The sequence below is a fragment of the Triticum aestivum genome, chromosome 5B (genome assembly GCF_018294505.1).
Source record: "Triticum aestivum cultivar Chinese Spring chromosome 5B, IWGSC CS RefSeq v2.1, whole genome shotgun sequence".
Taxonomy (NCBI): Eukaryota; Viridiplantae; Streptophyta; class Magnoliopsida; order Poales; family Poaceae; genus Triticum; species Triticum aestivum.
The window spans coordinates 464,313,565-464,328,586 of NC_057807.1; the positions used below are offsets into that span (position 1 = coordinate 464,313,565).

Consider the following 15,022-nt stretch of genomic DNA (forward strand, 5'->3'; position numbering starts at 1 on the left):
TCATAAGAATAGAGTAACGAATTAGGCAAGATGACATGATGTAGAGGGATAAACTCAAGCAATATGATATAAACCCCATCTTTTTATCCTCGATGGCAACAATACAATACATGCCTTGCTACCCCTACTGTCACTGGGAAAGGACACCGCAAGATTGAACCCAAAGCTAAGCACTTCTCCCATTGCAAGAAAGATCAATCTAGTAGGCCAAATCAAACTGATAATTCTAAGAGACTTGCAAAGATAACCAATCATACATAAAAGAATTCAGAGGAGATTCAAATATTGTTCATAGATAATCTTGATCATAAACCCACAATTCATCGGATCTCGACAAACACACTGCAAAAAGAATTACATCGAATAGATCTCCAAGAAGATCAAGGAGAACTTTGTATTGAGATCCAAAGAGAGAGAAAAATCCATCTAGCTAATAACTATGGCCCCGAAGGTCTGTGGTAAACTACTCACACTTCATCGGAGAGGCTATGGTGTTGATGTAGATGCCCTCCGTGATCTATTCCCCCTCCGGCAGAGCGCCGAAAAAGGCTCCAAGATGGGATCTCACGGGTACAGAAGGTTGCGACGGTGGAAATAGGGTTTCAAGGTGCTCCTGGATGCTTTCAGGGTACATTGGTATATATAGGCGAAGGAAGTTGGTCACGGGAGCCATGAGGGGCCCACGAGGGTGGGTGGCGCGCCTACCACCCTGGGCGCGCCTCCCTGCCTCGTGGCCGCCTCGTTTCTTTCTTGACGTCCACTCCAAGTCTCCTAGATTGCGTTTGTTCCAAAAATAATTCTCCCGAAGGTTTCATTTCGTTTGGACTCCGTTTGATATTCCTTTTCTGCGAAACACTGAAATAGGCAAAAAACAGCAATTTGGGCTGGGCCTCCGGTTAATAGGTTAGTCCCAAAAATAATATAAAAGTGTATAGTAAAGCCCATTAAACATCCAAAACAGGTAATATAATAGCATGGAACAATCAAAAATTATAGATACGTTGGAGACGTATCAATCAACCTGGTGCAAAGCGTTGTACACAACTACTCTCCATTGCTTCCTTCTCTCGCACAACTCTCTCTTTTCTTCCCGCGACAACACCCTTCCGCAATTTTTTTCTTTCCTAGGCGGCACCCGAGCTCTAGTCCTATGAGTACCTCCTCTCGTGAGCGCCATAGGTGACGCTAGGCGCCTCTTCCTTCTCCTTTAAGCTTCTCCAAATATCTCATGCTTAGACATGTCCCATCATGGAGGTCGAGTTGGAGCTCAGACCAGGAGTTTTTCGCCAACAACTTAGGAGTGAAGGAGGAGAACTCCTACTTCATCCCTAGCTGTCGGTGAAGATATTATACTATCCTTTTTGGGCGGCGCTAGAGACCGGTCATTTTAGAAAGAATAGTATGGTATCCTATGTGTCCTATAATGTAAGACATATTTTGACATGACATGACACAATTTTCAGCATACATTAAAATGTGGTATATGTAACATTAGAAATAGTTTAGTGAAATTCATATTAAAAAATTAATCATTATAGTTACAATTTTGTATCATATGTAGCATGTTTTTATGATGCAATCATTTATTGAAGCCTCGTCTTTTCCTTTTTGCCTTGGAGACTGAGTCTCATCTTAACAAAAAATGACTTAGATTCGGCATGAAGTGACACTAGTTTCTGTTTTTTGTGTGGTACGCTTTTGATATTTTTTTTTCAAATTTGAAAATTGGCATGCAATATCAAGGACATCCATGGTTTGGTTTTTTAGAATATTTGCAAAATGAAAAAAGTATATTTTTGTCCCTCAAATTTACAACAAGTAGACATTTGGCCAGTCATCTTTCCCTGGCTATATTTCGTCCTTCATGTTTTGATACCAGGAATGTTTCGTCCAAAACCAGATACACACGGTAAACCACTGGTGTAGTGTCAGTTTTCTGGTAAATCATAGGGACCATTTCGCAAATAACAGATAAACTAAGGACTAAGATGAAAACATGACCAAAAGCTTGCCTCTCCCATGTGATTTCTAGTGAAAACTGTAACCACCGCCTCCACTGGCCTTGCTGCATTCCCACCGCTGACTCAGTTGTCGTGCGAATGGAACCGTGTCGCGCCCCCGAGCATGGGATTAGCCGATGGTTGAGGTGGCACACCAGAGAGTGCCTCCTCCACCACACCTGAGATGAGGGCCATGGCCTTGCCATTGCAGGCGGAGCTCCGTGTGCTGTTGCCGCTAAGGTCGGGCTATTGCGCTCAAGTCTTTGATGGACCCTCGGCATGCTGCATGAGCTCACATGCATGGTCATGGGGGGCTATTGGGACAACGAGCCTGTCGCCGCATCCCCTGACACAACCGAGACCCTGCTCGCCATCTTCGTTGCGTTTGTGATATCTGCTCTATAGAACGTCATTGTGGTGCTCGACGTCGTCTCCTAACTCTGGCTCCCAGAGTGGTGCCTCTCGCGCGTCATCGACATAGATGGTGTGGCACTTGTCGGCATGCTCGTGTCCACACCGTAGTGGTGCTCCGTCACCCATGTCCACGTTGTAGTGGCGCCCCGACTACAGAGGAGGGCAAAGGTGGTGGGCATGACGTACGAGCGGATCAAAGCTACGGATAATTTTTGCATGGTGGAACGCTGCGCGGGGCGTGTCATCTCAAACTGCTTAATTTATGATTTTCAACAAAACATGTCTGATATTGAAACTTGAGGGACACAATATAAACGGAAAAAGTCGAGGGGCCAAATATCTACCTGTGGTAAACTTAAAGGACCAAAAATACATTTTTCTGTTGCAAAACTTGAAGTAGACTCTCTTTGGTGAAAACCTGGCATATGGGCCGGGCCGGCCCTTGTGGGCCCTTCTAGAAAAGGGGTTGTGTCAACCCGAAGTCCTAGCTACGAGGATTGGCTTGGCATGCCAGATAAAAAGGTCAGCCCACATTGCGTTTCGGTCTACGAAATTCTATTTCTAAAGAAAAACAAAAAAGTCTAAAAATATTTTAAAAATATAAAAAACATAAAAAATACAAAAGGGTCGTGATGTGACTGGTTTTTTTTAGAGTACGCCTAGGCGTATCATATTTTTATAGAAGGTAGAAGTTGAATTACAAGACACTACAACATGTTGCGAACAACGAGTGCAGCAAGAACTCCACACCCAAGCTAATCAACAGATTAGCCACCACAACAATTACAAACACGAGACAAAGAGCCTACCCTAAGCCAATAATCTAGCCGCGACAAATGCTAAACACCACGAAGAGCAACAACTTCAGGTGGGCACTCTTTGCCAACGCACTACCCACCCTTAAATGCCTAAGAGGAGACGTCGAGTGGATAGTGGGACTCGGTCTGACCCGACGATGCCATCTTCTTGAAGCATCGACAGTTGCGTACATAGCGCCCACGAAGATCGACTCGAACCAGCAGCAAGAACCAGAGAACCACAACACAAGACCTCAAAGCCAAGTCTCCAAACGCCGCCAAACTCCGCGATGCTCTCAACAAAGTAACGCCGCCAAACGCTGCCATCGTCGGTCCTGCAACTGACCAAGGCTTTCACCCGGAGACCCAATCCCGATCAAGAAGGGGATATGCCGACACACCTTTACGACGCCTCCAAGAAGGGAAACGATGCGCACGGGCGTCGTTGTCGCCAGCTCCGATCGAAGACGAGCAGGATTTTCATCCAAACCGTCGCACACCTCCCATCCTAACACCGAATTGGCCAATCAGCCGATGCACATGGATCGGGCTTTTTGCGTGGCGGGTAAAAGACTAGCCCGACCCTTTTATTCGTGTGACGTGCCTGGCCCGTGCCCAGCCGAAAATTCATGCCCACGGGCTAGCCCGTGAGGGACGGTCCATATGGCCAGGTTTGCTTGGGTCCGCTCCATTCCTTGTACGAAATTAAGGAGTACACGTTGCAAAGATCACTCCCACCTTCCGTGGTTACGACAAGTGGCGCGCTCCCTTTTTTCGTAGATTTGTTTATTCAAAATGTTTTTATCTCTTTAACCGTGCGTCCAAATCTCGAACCGTTTTCACCGTTGAATTACTCGCTTTGAAATCTTCAAAATTAGATTCCATGTTGAGAGGTTTTAATGATTTTTTTACGGAAAAAACCACACCGGGAGCACGGGTTTTTTCCCTTTTCAAAAGTGGCATGCCCGTGCCTCTCGTGAAAGCAAAACCGTGCCTCTCGCGGAAGGAAACAAAAAGAGAAAACACTTTTTTTTCGTTTCCGAGAAGGCGCGACCGTGCCTCTCACGAAAGCACAATCATGCCTCTCGTGGAAGCAAAACCGCGCCTCTCATGAAAAAAAACAAAAAATGTTTTTTTTTTCATTTTCGAGGGGCACGACCATGCCTCTTGTGAAAGCACAACCGTGCCTTTTTGCGGAAGCAAAACCATGCCACTCGCGGAAGGAAAAAACAGAAAACACGTTTTTTTCCGTTTCCGAGAGGCACAGTCGTGACTCTTGCGAAAGCACAACTGTGTCTCTCTCGGAAACAAAATCGTGACTTTCGCGGAAGAAAAAAACAAAACAAAAAACACGTTTTTTCCCGTTTCCGAGAGGCACGGCCGTGACTCTGGCAAAACCATGCATCTCGCGGAAGTAAAACCATGACTCTTGCGAAAGGAAAAAAAAAGAAAAAAACATGTTTTTTGCGAAATTAATTTTGGTCCAAAAGTTCAGGAAGACCGGTGAAAAACCGAAACGTCGAAAGAACCTGTTTAAAAAGCCGAAAACACGTGCGAAAAAATAAAAAATAAAAAATCAAAGAGAGCATTCAGAACACGATACGTGACGGACGGCTGAAAGCGCATTAAGTGGCGCTGATCGTTACGAGACTGCCAAAGGAGCGCTTGTTAATTAGCTCGGTTCCTTGTACCGGTCGTGCAGGCAGCTTCCGCGCTTTCCTCTTTCTGGTCCGTCTCACCCGAACTCGGTCTGGTTGGACCAACTCGCGCTCCATCTCGAAAAGCCCGTACATCGACACGGCGCGGTAGAGCCACGGGCTCTCGCCGGGCTCGCTGCGGCGGCGGCGAGCGGAGCAGCTCGCCGGCGAGCGCGCCCGCGCACCACCTGCGGGAGGGGGAGACCACACGACGGCGGGATCCGCCGCGCCGTCGAGAGAGACCGCTGAAAGGTGCGTGGTTGTTACTGCTGCTGTCGTTCCTACTTCCTAGCGGTCAGATTGCGCACAGTAGCTTTTAATTTTCTCGGAACGAGGGGCGGGGGGAGGGTTGCGCCTTCGACACGACTGATGATTTGCTGCCCGGCGTGTCACATGAAGATTCGTAGAACAGCGATAGGAAAAAGCATGTGCAGTGACCCTGTCTGCATTGCAGGATTCAGGGAAATTGACAGTTGTATGCAAAGGTTATTTTGTTAGCAAATTGGAGTGTGAGTCTGGTTAAGAAATCCTTTTTGAAACAACATCCCGTGACCGCGATGCTATTTCTAACGCGGTTGTCGTTAGCGAAAGTTCGTATGTGTCAAACCAACCATTTGACATTGGCAGGATTGGCTTCAGGTGAGGTGAATCGTCCATTAACTTGTGAAGCACTTCGCCTTGCTGGACGAAAGCACGCGGAAGCTTTCTACCGGCCTCGATGGCTCGTTCTTCCCGCTGCCAAGATCTGCATCATTCAGTGTATGGATGGGATAACATTCTTTTAAGCCGCCGCTTACCTAAAAGGGTGCCGGGACGTAACGTTTTAGTTGACTGCTTGCATGATGGGAATGCTTGTGAAGCTCGCTCAAACTTGAACATATCAACAGCTTGGTAGTATTAAATGACTGACTAATCAATTTATCAGCGTTTCATTTAGTTTTATGATTATCTTACTAGCGTTTCATTTAGTTTTACGATTATCTAAATCTCGTTTAGCATTGTGTGCATGTGTGTGTTGTCACCAAGCTATTTAAAACTTCTAGAATGCTGGAGGTTATTGTACTGTACCTTCTTGTTTTCCCGATCATGGGAAGTTAGTGATGGTTGTGCACAAGAAAAGAAGTTTAACTAACATAGCGAAGATGCAGTGGTATCAGTATGGAACCTTTATTTGTTGCTAGTGATGAGACATACTAATGACCTGTGAAAGGTAGCTTCTACCTTCCTCATCTAGTTTATATTTATCCGAAGACTGCTAGCAGGTTGCATACTAGAAGATATTTTCACATTGCCGTATCCATACTGATCCGCGCTGTGTTTCTGGAGTTACCTGATGAACAACGACACTAAAATATATTATAGCTGGAAGCTTCATATATAATACTTTTACTTAATCCAGCATGATGCTGTCACGAAGAAGGAAATTTTCATTTGTGGAGGGCAAATATGGAATATCATGATAGGCAAGTGAACAAGTGATCATAATGTTTCTTATTTTGGTCTTATCTACAACAGATTATCCAGCAGTCGGTGTTGTAAAGGTGTAAATCGTATGTACCAACACATACCACTGCTATATAGCATAATCTTCAATGCTTCCAGCCTCCTACAGCGTTTGCAAATTATCCCGCAGATCACAATTTTCTGTTACTTCATACAGTAAAGATAATAGAATAATAGTTTTTATTTTTTAACAATTCTGGGCAGTCAAGCTAAGTCCTGCAAATCAATGGATGTATCCTTTGTGTAAACAAGAAGAAAAAAGTCCTCCCTCAACTGATAAAGAACAAAATTTAAGGTTTTGCATGCTAATTAGTATTACAATGCCTGATTGATCATAGTCTCTAGGACACACATATACATAACCTCATATTTACCGCCACTGTCTCTGGGAGAGACTGCTGTATTGACTTGTTGAATAGTGTTGAAATCTTTTGATACTGTTCCAGAAATTTGAGCGCTGTGCGTCAGGGCTCATGATTTTTTTTCTTGAAATATCTGTGGTAGATCCTCAATAGAGTGCAGTTCGCTGATTTCAAACATGGAAAAAACATATCGTATCAAAGCTAGTATGTTTTCTTGAGGCGATACTTGCCATGCCCTTGATACTAGTGGTTGTCATACTCCTTTTGAGTTTGTTCACGTTGGTGGCCTAATAATTGATTGGCCAACTAAATCACTATTTATCTTCAGCTTCATGATTACTGTCCACTAACATGTTATAAACGGTTTGGTTTTCCGAAGGAGTAGTCTGACTTGTCTAGAGAGTGAGGTACAGGCTTACAACAGCATTCACATTCATTTCCTAATGAGGTAAGCCTATCAATGTTCTCTGTTGGTTGGATTCGTTTGTCTTATGCACTATGGATTAATTCGAATGTCAAAGAAGTAACAACCGTGTTCTTTCCCTGACAACTTAATGTTCATCTCTGTTTAACTGTGTACTACAAGAAAGCAGTTAGGTTAACAAGGGTTGGTTGGTGGATTGAATTTTTAACTGCAAACTGATAAGGTCCTATGGACCTTGGTGGAGAGCAGAGGTTCGTCATCTAGGTTCTACATGCCAGTATTTAGTTGGTCACGTTTTTTATCCTGTTTCTAGCACCAAGATTGAAAATCGTGTTGTTGGATTATGAGCCAAAATCCCATTTTCAGATAAGAAATGCTCATCGTGTGATAATTCACCTACAGTCTTGGATTTTTGTCAGATTCATTCTAGCTAGGACTCAGCAAAATGATGTTGGTTTGACAGGATACAACGACCTACAAAACTTCTCCTCAAAAAGCAATGTGAATAATGCCTTTTATGTCATGTGCGCATTTGTTGATTGTTGTATTGCAAATGAAGTCAAGCCTTCCTTTGCGCTGTACTTCTCCCAAGGTTCACATCAGTAATCAACTTCGCACTTCTAGTAAAGGTTTGCCTTTTTTTTATGCTCGTTGGTTTGCTGCAATAATGCATGGGATTAATTATGTTTATTTGAAATGGCTTTATCTGATGTAAATGAAGTTTAATTGTGAAACACTTACATGGCAGTCATGTTGGTAACTACATCATTATGAATCTGATTGTGTGAGAGACTGATACGGGGAAAATAGATAAGGAAGTGCTTTTGTTGTCAGTGATGAGCTTGAACCAAAATGTGGATTGATTCATAAGTAGAAAATAATGATACTAAGCTCTGCCCCCTGTTGATTTGCTCTTTGAAGTTGAAGAGATCAATCCTACGTCATGGATGCGTGAGAGAGATTGACCCGCAACTACGCTCTGTGACCAATTGATAGAATCACGTCAATGCCAAACAGAGTCTTACTGATAAAGTTAACAAATTATTCAACGTCATCACCCAAACAACGACCAAATTAAAGTAGCCGTTTACATCAAAGTTGTTTGTAAGAAACTTGGGCACGCAATCGCTTGTTGTCGGCATCCTTGCCCCACTGCCAAGATTTGTTAGCTAAGCATTCATCTACTCACAGTAGACCTAACAGAGATATATAATTGCATAATTCCTCTTGGCTGCACACTGGGAGGTTTGAAATACAAGTACCTGGATTTCTTGTAGATAAGAGCATTCCACAGGAGTAGTTTTCATGATCATAGAAAATAGATACTGAACTTCCATCCTACCCGTATGCACCGTGCATTGTTTATGTCCTTTCACTTTCATTTTAATCATTCGAGGAAAACATGAAATCTTTGTTTCTTTTTTACATCTGCAAGGTTGATATTGCTTACTCAATATGGATATCTGTAGCAGCATAACTGGATAAGTGATGTCTACGCCTTGTGTAGCACTCGTAGCAATAATGCAGTCCAGTAATGCTGGGTGGCATAAATCAATTTATTTTTTGTTATTCAATGGTACATCAACATACGGACATCAATGGATATTTTGTGGGATACATAAGCCTGCGGACAATAATGAATGTGTTTTTGGAATTATAGGTGATATCTCTCATTTAAATCTCTTTGTTGACTTGGAGATTAGAAGGGAAGGAAGAGAAGACTAAAGAAAATACTTAGATTTATGCCTTGGCATATCTCTCATTTAAAGGTGTAGACAGAAACGGAATGTTGCGTCTTCAGAACCTAAATGTTTGTATCTTATGCGCTGCTATTAAGTGTCTTTTTCAGTTCATGTGTTATCTAATAAGCATGGAGACTTTTTATTAGACTGAATTAGCCATGCAGGCTAGCTATGGATAAACAGATCTCAGGCATAGAGTCATGAATCAAATCTATAAACAATAATATTTTTATTACACTTAGAATATGCTATCTTTTACTATGTTCATTTGATCAAAAGCATCATCTTGTACAATTCAACTTTTATCCCAAAAGCATCATGCAACATTTCTTTTGTCAACATTGGAGAAAAGTTGGGCATCCATCAGCATTTTCTTGATTCTCGCGAACATTTTTTCTTATTCACTACATAAGTTATGAGATTGAAAGTTGATTGGCTCACTGCTTTGTTTGAAATGTATAATTGACTGCATTTTTGGATGACTTGTTATTTCCAACAGGGAACAGTTTGATCCAAAAGTTTTCACAGATGCAAATTCCTTGATGCCGTAGACATCGGATGCAGATCAGCATTCTATCTCTCTCAGTCTTGACATAGATTCTGCAGTTGTAGCAAGAAATCTCTGTTTTGGCTTGCTGCTTGGTCCACTTTTTAGGTGTTCTTAGGTAGGAAAAACAAGCCACAGTATGGATTTGTGATATTTGTTAGACAACAGGTCAACAGCAACAATAACGTCGTCGCTGTCTGTTGAGGAACAATGGCAAGAGGCACACTGCAAACAAGGATACAGTTCAGGTCTCTTGTTCTTTCTTTTCCCCCACTCCATCCCCACTGCATTCATTCCTGGACAAAGCTTAACCCTTCATGTGTTCCTTTCATCTTTTGAGCAGGAAAAACATCTCTGCACCAACCAGGAGAATATCAGTGGGAGCAGTGTCCAGAAAGGCAGCCGCTTATGGCTCGGCGGCATATAGGCTCCAGACGACGCACCTCATCTCGCTCACTGGTCGCTGGTCGATTTATCCTGCATAATCGGTGATTTTGGTGCTGGTCTGTGGTGTCACAAATGTCTAGCACCTTACTGAACACTGCGTGCAGTGAGGGAGAAGTTATGTTCTCGAACGTCTAGTGTAGAGACCAGAGTGGTTCCATCTACGAGCTTGCTTTTCTTCCATGTACGAGAGTTCCCTTCTGTACTAGGCACGTTTTTGTTAGTGTTCTAGTGTGTGTGTGGCGCGCGCGTGTGTGTGAATTCATGTAGATTTTACCTGTATTCTTAACTTAATTTTACTGACAAGTTCTGTCACCTGTTACCTCTGTGAGATATAAATTGTTTCTATTCACAAGTGTGAATTGATCAAATGGGTTATATATTTTCATGGAGAGAGAAAATGACAAATGGGGCTTAAATTTTCTTTTTAGCGTACTGAAGCTTAAATTTACGATTAGGAATCAGCGACCTTTTTTTCCTTTTGAGAATTAGCAATCTAATTCTGGTACATCGGTTGGCCCAAGTTTAGCCCGCTAAGGAAATGGCTCATTGCGGGCCCAACGATCGCGCAAACAGATGGATAGGCCAAGCCCAGAAAGAAAAAGCACACGCACTAATCCCCAACCCAAAACCCTTCTTCCCCCACGACCCCTCACCCGGAGAACCGCAGGCCGGCGGCGAAGAAGAAAAGTAAGAAGGCATGGTGGTCCGGATCCGGCTCGCGCGGTTCGGCTGCCGCAACCGGCCCTTCTACCGGGTGATGGCCGCCGACAGCCGCTCCCCGCGCGACGGCAAGCACCTCGAGGTCCTCGGCTACTACAACCCGCTCCCCGGTGAGGCAGCCCACCTTTCGATCTGTACATGTATCCCCGGCGCCCCACCTCGAACTCCCACCTGGGTCAGCCCCGCTTGGCTGGGCTTGTCCGGGTCATGTTTTGTGATGCGATTTTGCGCGTGGGCGGGGGGGAGCTCTGGTGCTGCTAACTGAAGAATGGCTGATGAGGAAATGTGTGCCTTTTTCTGTTGCTGTCTGCAGGGAAGGATGGTGGCAAGAGGATGGGGCTCAAGTTCGACCGGGTCAAGTGAGTTTTGCCTGCTCCTGATTTTCATTTCAGGGAGTGTTGTTCAGTTGTACTCCTTTTTGGAGAAAAATTCCGCTTATTGCAGCTTCTGCTGCGACTACTCTAGAAGTAACATAGAATGGTACAGTGTTTGTTCATCCCAGTAGCCTTGTTTTCGATGGCTGGTTGAGCATTTTAGTGGGTAAACACCTAAATAAGTTGGGCTTTTCGTTGAAGCCTAAATAAATAGATTCTTGTTGTTCCCATGCCTTGTGGCGTTAGATTGTATCATTGGGGATGTTTAGTAGGTAAAGTAGAAGAGCCTATTCTAGAAGTAACATAGAGTAGTAACAGTGTTTGTTCATCCCAGTAGTAGCTTTAGTCTTTGATGGCCGGTTGGGCATTGTAAAGGATGAACCTGATTAAATAAGTTATGCCTTTTCTTTGAAACCTACATAAATCGAGTCTTGTTGTTCCCATACCTTTTGGCGGTAGATTGTATCATTGGGGATGTTGAGTAGGTAAAGCAGAAGAAAGACAAGCTAGACTATCTGGTGCTGCACTATCCTAGTTGATTATAGTACCAATTGACAAGCATCATTCACTTCTACGCTTGCTGCATCCCTCCACCGGAGAAGAAAATTATTGATTTGGTGAATAAGGATTCAGGTTTCTCCAGCACCTCTTATAAGATGTGCAGATGTGCTTGATTGCATCCATAGCACACCTGATGGGTATTTTTGCTACAAATATGCCATGCTGTTTTTAACACCTGCCCTGCAACACCACATGAATCCTACAACTATTAGTGAGTAGTGACACTCAAATTTGGAGTGGGGGCACTTCTTCTACAAAATATGAAATTCTGAAGTAATTTTCAGTGAAATACAAGCAAACTTTACAGAAGTTTGAAAATATGCCCCCACTGGCCTCTATGTTGATCTTCCCCTGTAATTGGAGGTGTTGAGTAGGTAAAGCAGAGGAAAGACAAGAAAAACTATGTGGTGCTGGACTATGCTTGTTGATTGGATGCTAATTGGTAAGCATCATTCAGTTATACACTCGCTGCCTCCATCCATTTGAGAAGAAAATTACTGATTTGCAGAATAGGGGTTCAGATTTTTAAGCTACATCATTGATTGAATCCGTAGCAGACTTACTGATAGTATTTGCTACAAATATGCCATGTTGTTTTTTCTGCCTACCGTGCAACACCACATGACATCCTACAACTATAGTGACACCGTACAACTGTACTTCTGTTGTAGGTACTGGCTATCTGTTGGGGCACAACCATCAGATCCTGTGCAGCGTATCCTCTTCCGTGCCGGTGTTCTGCCGCCACCTCCGTTGCTAGCTATGGGCCGGAAGGGTGGACCTCGTGACAGGAACCCCATTCATCCGATGACTGGCCGTCCCTTGGATCTTGAGGGTGTCTCGATTGTCGATGATCCCAATGCTGCTGAAGGTGATGCTGAAGCACCTACAGAACCTTCGTTGGAGGCGTGATAGATTCTCTTCTGGCATATTGAGTGGTGCTGCAAGACAAAAGAATTTGTTTATTGTGCTTCTGCTAAGATTATGAGCACATAGTGTATGATCTTCAACAATTTCGTCATGTAACTCTGCTTTGTTAGCCTTTGCTGCACCATGTGTTAGCCAGCCGTCTCCAGTCTACTACGCCGTGTCCTAATATGGTTCCTTTTGAATGGATTATGCAATTTCTGCATTCCTTTTGGATGCTCAAGTTGACAAATAATAATTCAAGTAAAGTGCTGAACTGGGTGCCCCATAATCATCTGCGCAACATATGCTCTGATAGGCATGTATGATTATTCCTGCTGTGTGATCCAATCGATGCTTTATCTGATGTGGTTGCAAAGGTGACATATATTGCTTGATTGTGTAGCTTAAAAAGGTGCACCTTGTCTTGCGGCATCCTTGTGGATACCTGTGGCGTTTGTTTGTGTTGACGATTTCTTGTGTGCTTCCTTCCTTGTATTGGTCGGTTGTCTCACTGCCATGAAAGGCATGTTGTCACCTGACAGCATCTTCTAAAAAATTCCATGGGCAAGTCTCTCACCATGGGAGATCAATGCATGCTATGGCTCCTCGTGCTGGCATTGGCGCACGCTTCGGCGGGCGCGACCGCGACGACGTTCACCATAGCGAACTACTGCGCCTACCCGATATGGCCGGGCACGCTGGCTGGCTCCGGCACGCCGCAGCTGTCCACGACGGGGTTCGAGCTCGGGCCGGGGCAGACGGTGCGGCTGGCGGCGCCGCCAGGGTGGTCGGGGCGGATGTGGGCGCGGACCGGGTGCGTGTTCGACGCGGCCGGCGCCGGCGTGTGCCAGACCGGGGACTGCGGCGGGCGCATGGAGTGCCGCGGCGCCGGCGCCACGCCCCCGGCCACGCTCTTCGAGGTCACGCTGGGGAAGGGCGGCGGCGAGGACTTCTACGACGTGAGCCTCGTCGACGGGTACAACCTCCCCGTCGTCGCCATACCGCGCGCGCTGCGCGGGCCCGGCGCGTGCAACGCCACCGGCTGCTTGGCCGACCTCAACCGCTGTAAGTACTTCAGTCAACATCTCATGCTAGCCTTGCGCCATTGCCGGCTCTGATGATCCCGGTGTATGGAGCAGCGTGCCCGACGGAGCTGCGGGTGGACTACGGCGGCGGCGCGATCGCGTGCCGGAGCGCGTGCGAGGCGTTCGGGCAGGACAGGTACTGCTGCAGCGGCGCCTACGGCACGCCGGCGGCGTGCCGGCCGACGTCGTACTCGTCCGTCTTCAAGATGGCGTGCCCGCGCGCCTACAGCTACGCCTACGACGACAGCACCAGCACCTTCACCTGCAACGCCGACGACTACACCGTCGCCTTCTGCCTCCCCACCTCCGGGTCAGCTCATCAACAACCGTGGCATTGGCAAACATACATACACGACACGCTTGTGGACTGCGTGGCTAACAGCTTTGTGGTCGGCTTTCCGGTGCAGGATAAAGGAGTCGGACGCCGTGTTCCTCGGCGCGCAGATCATCGGCGGCCGCAGCACCGGTGCTGCCGAAGCCAACGATATCGCGCCGCCAGCGTCCGGCAACGGTGGGGCGGGCGCTTATGCACCGCCGGCCTACGACGGCTACAACGGCGGTGGAGGTGGAGCCGGAGGCGCTTACCTGCCGCCGGTTTACAACTACGGGCCTGGCGGCGATCGCATACCGCCGGCGATGAGGATCTCGTCGGCTTGCACGACGACGACGACGACGTACATCCGGCCGTGGCTTCCGCTGCTGCTGCTCCTCTGCTTTGCCTGACCGTGTTCCGTTGCTCTGCGCACGAGCTGGCGACAGTTTAAGCTGACTCTTAGTTTAACGCAGCCTGCGGCAAAGAAGAGACGGGGCGATCGAGAAGGGCCTTTCATTCATGCGTTGGATGTTTGCACGATCCAAACTTATTTTCATCCTTCGTGGATATGTTTACAGAGCTCCAACTTACCATGCCATTTAGTAGTTGATTAGTTTACAGCAGATGTTAGGCGAGTAATTGTAAAAGATCGGATCCGTTTTACTCTGATGGTTGACACTTACCTCCCGTGGATCACCTCTCGACAGGACGTGTGTTCGGTATACACACACTCATTTGTCGAAAACCTGGGATGAATCCTGTGGAAAGTACGATACATTCTTCTTCTTCTTCTTTTTTTCGATGAAAAAGAACCATATATTCAGTTCAGGGTCACTGAACTTGTCCATCTGACGCGATCGGAAACTGCACAAATACACTCACAAAATCTTTATCTTTACCTAACAATAAAGGAAATTGGATCTCTAGTCGTCCGTCATACATTTTGCAAAAAAAAAACCCCCTCTGTTTTCCATAAACAAACCCGTGGTACACGTTTAAGTCACTCTATTTTCTTGGAAAGCCTCCTGATGTTTTAGGCAGTCAACCCGCCGTTCATATTTAAGTCAACCGAATCATTTTTTTCCGTTTTAACATAAAACCCCCTAACTTTTCAGTTAATCAATCCG

The 15,022-nt window shown here is 45.6% G+C and overlaps 2 protein-coding genes and 1 long non-coding RNA gene across 10 annotated transcripts; all 3 read left to right on the top strand.

Annotated features, from left to right (window-relative positions):
* Positions 1-4,919: 4,919 nt before the first annotated feature.
* Positions 4,920-10,285, top strand: LOC123112499 (uncharacterized). Of its 8 annotated transcripts, none has more exons than XR_006455523.1 (3): positions 4,920-5,160; positions 5,548-9,734; positions 9,830-10,285. It is a non-coding gene; the product is annotated as an uncharacterized lncRNA (long non-coding RNA). The 8 variants fall into 8 exon arrangements; XR_006455525.1 differs by having other exon boundaries at positions 7,159-9,734; XR_006455522.1 differs by having other exon boundaries at positions 9,439-9,734.
* A 243-nt stretch (positions 10,286-10,528) lies between these two features.
* Positions 10,529-12,783, top strand: LOC123112498 (30S ribosomal protein S16-2, chloroplastic/mitochondrial). The gene is made up of 3 exons (XM_044533499.1): positions 10,529-10,763; positions 10,967-11,012; positions 12,260-12,783. Exons 1-3 carry the CDS (start codon positions 10,631-10,633, stop codon positions 12,498-12,500), a joined length of 420 nt encoding a protein of 139 aa, XP_044389434.1. The 5' UTR covers positions 10,529-10,630; the 3' UTR covers positions 12,501-12,783.
* Positions 12,784-13,063: 280 nt separating this feature from the next.
* Positions 13,064-14,695, top strand: LOC123112497 (pathogenesis-related thaumatin-like protein 3.5). Its single transcript, XM_044533498.1, has 3 exons — positions 13,064-13,562; positions 13,637-13,892; positions 13,990-14,695. Exons 1-3 carry the CDS (start codon positions 13,076-13,078, stop codon positions 14,303-14,305), a joined length of 1,059 nt encoding a protein of 352 aa, XP_044389433.1. The 5' UTR covers positions 13,064-13,075; the 3' UTR covers positions 14,306-14,695.
* Positions 14,696-15,022: the final 327 nt, after the last annotated feature.

Coding starts and splice junctions, on each gene's coding strand:
- LOC123112498 (XM_044533499.1), top strand. CDS start 10,631: ATGGTGGTCCGGATCCGGCTCGCGCGGTTCGGCTGCCGCAACCGGCCC. Junction 10,764..10,966: donor CTACTACAACCCGCTCCCCG/GTGAGGCAGCCC, acceptor TGCTGTCTGCAG/GGAAGGATGGTGGCAAGAGG. Junction 11,013..12,259: donor CTCAAGTTCGACCGGGTCAA/GTGAGTTTTGCC, acceptor CTTCTGTTGTAG/GTACTGGCTATCTGTTGGGG.
- LOC123112497 (XM_044533498.1), top strand. CDS start 13,076: ATGGGAGATCAATGCATGCTATGGCTCCTCGTGCTGGCATTGGCGCAC. Junction 13,563..13,636: donor CTTGGCCGACCTCAACCGCT/GTAAGTACTTCA, acceptor TGTATGGAGCAG/CGTGCCCGACGGAGCTGCGG. Junction 13,893..13,989: donor TTCTGCCTCCCCACCTCCGG/GTCAGCTCATCA, acceptor TTTCCGGTGCAG/GATAAAGGAGTCGGACGCCG.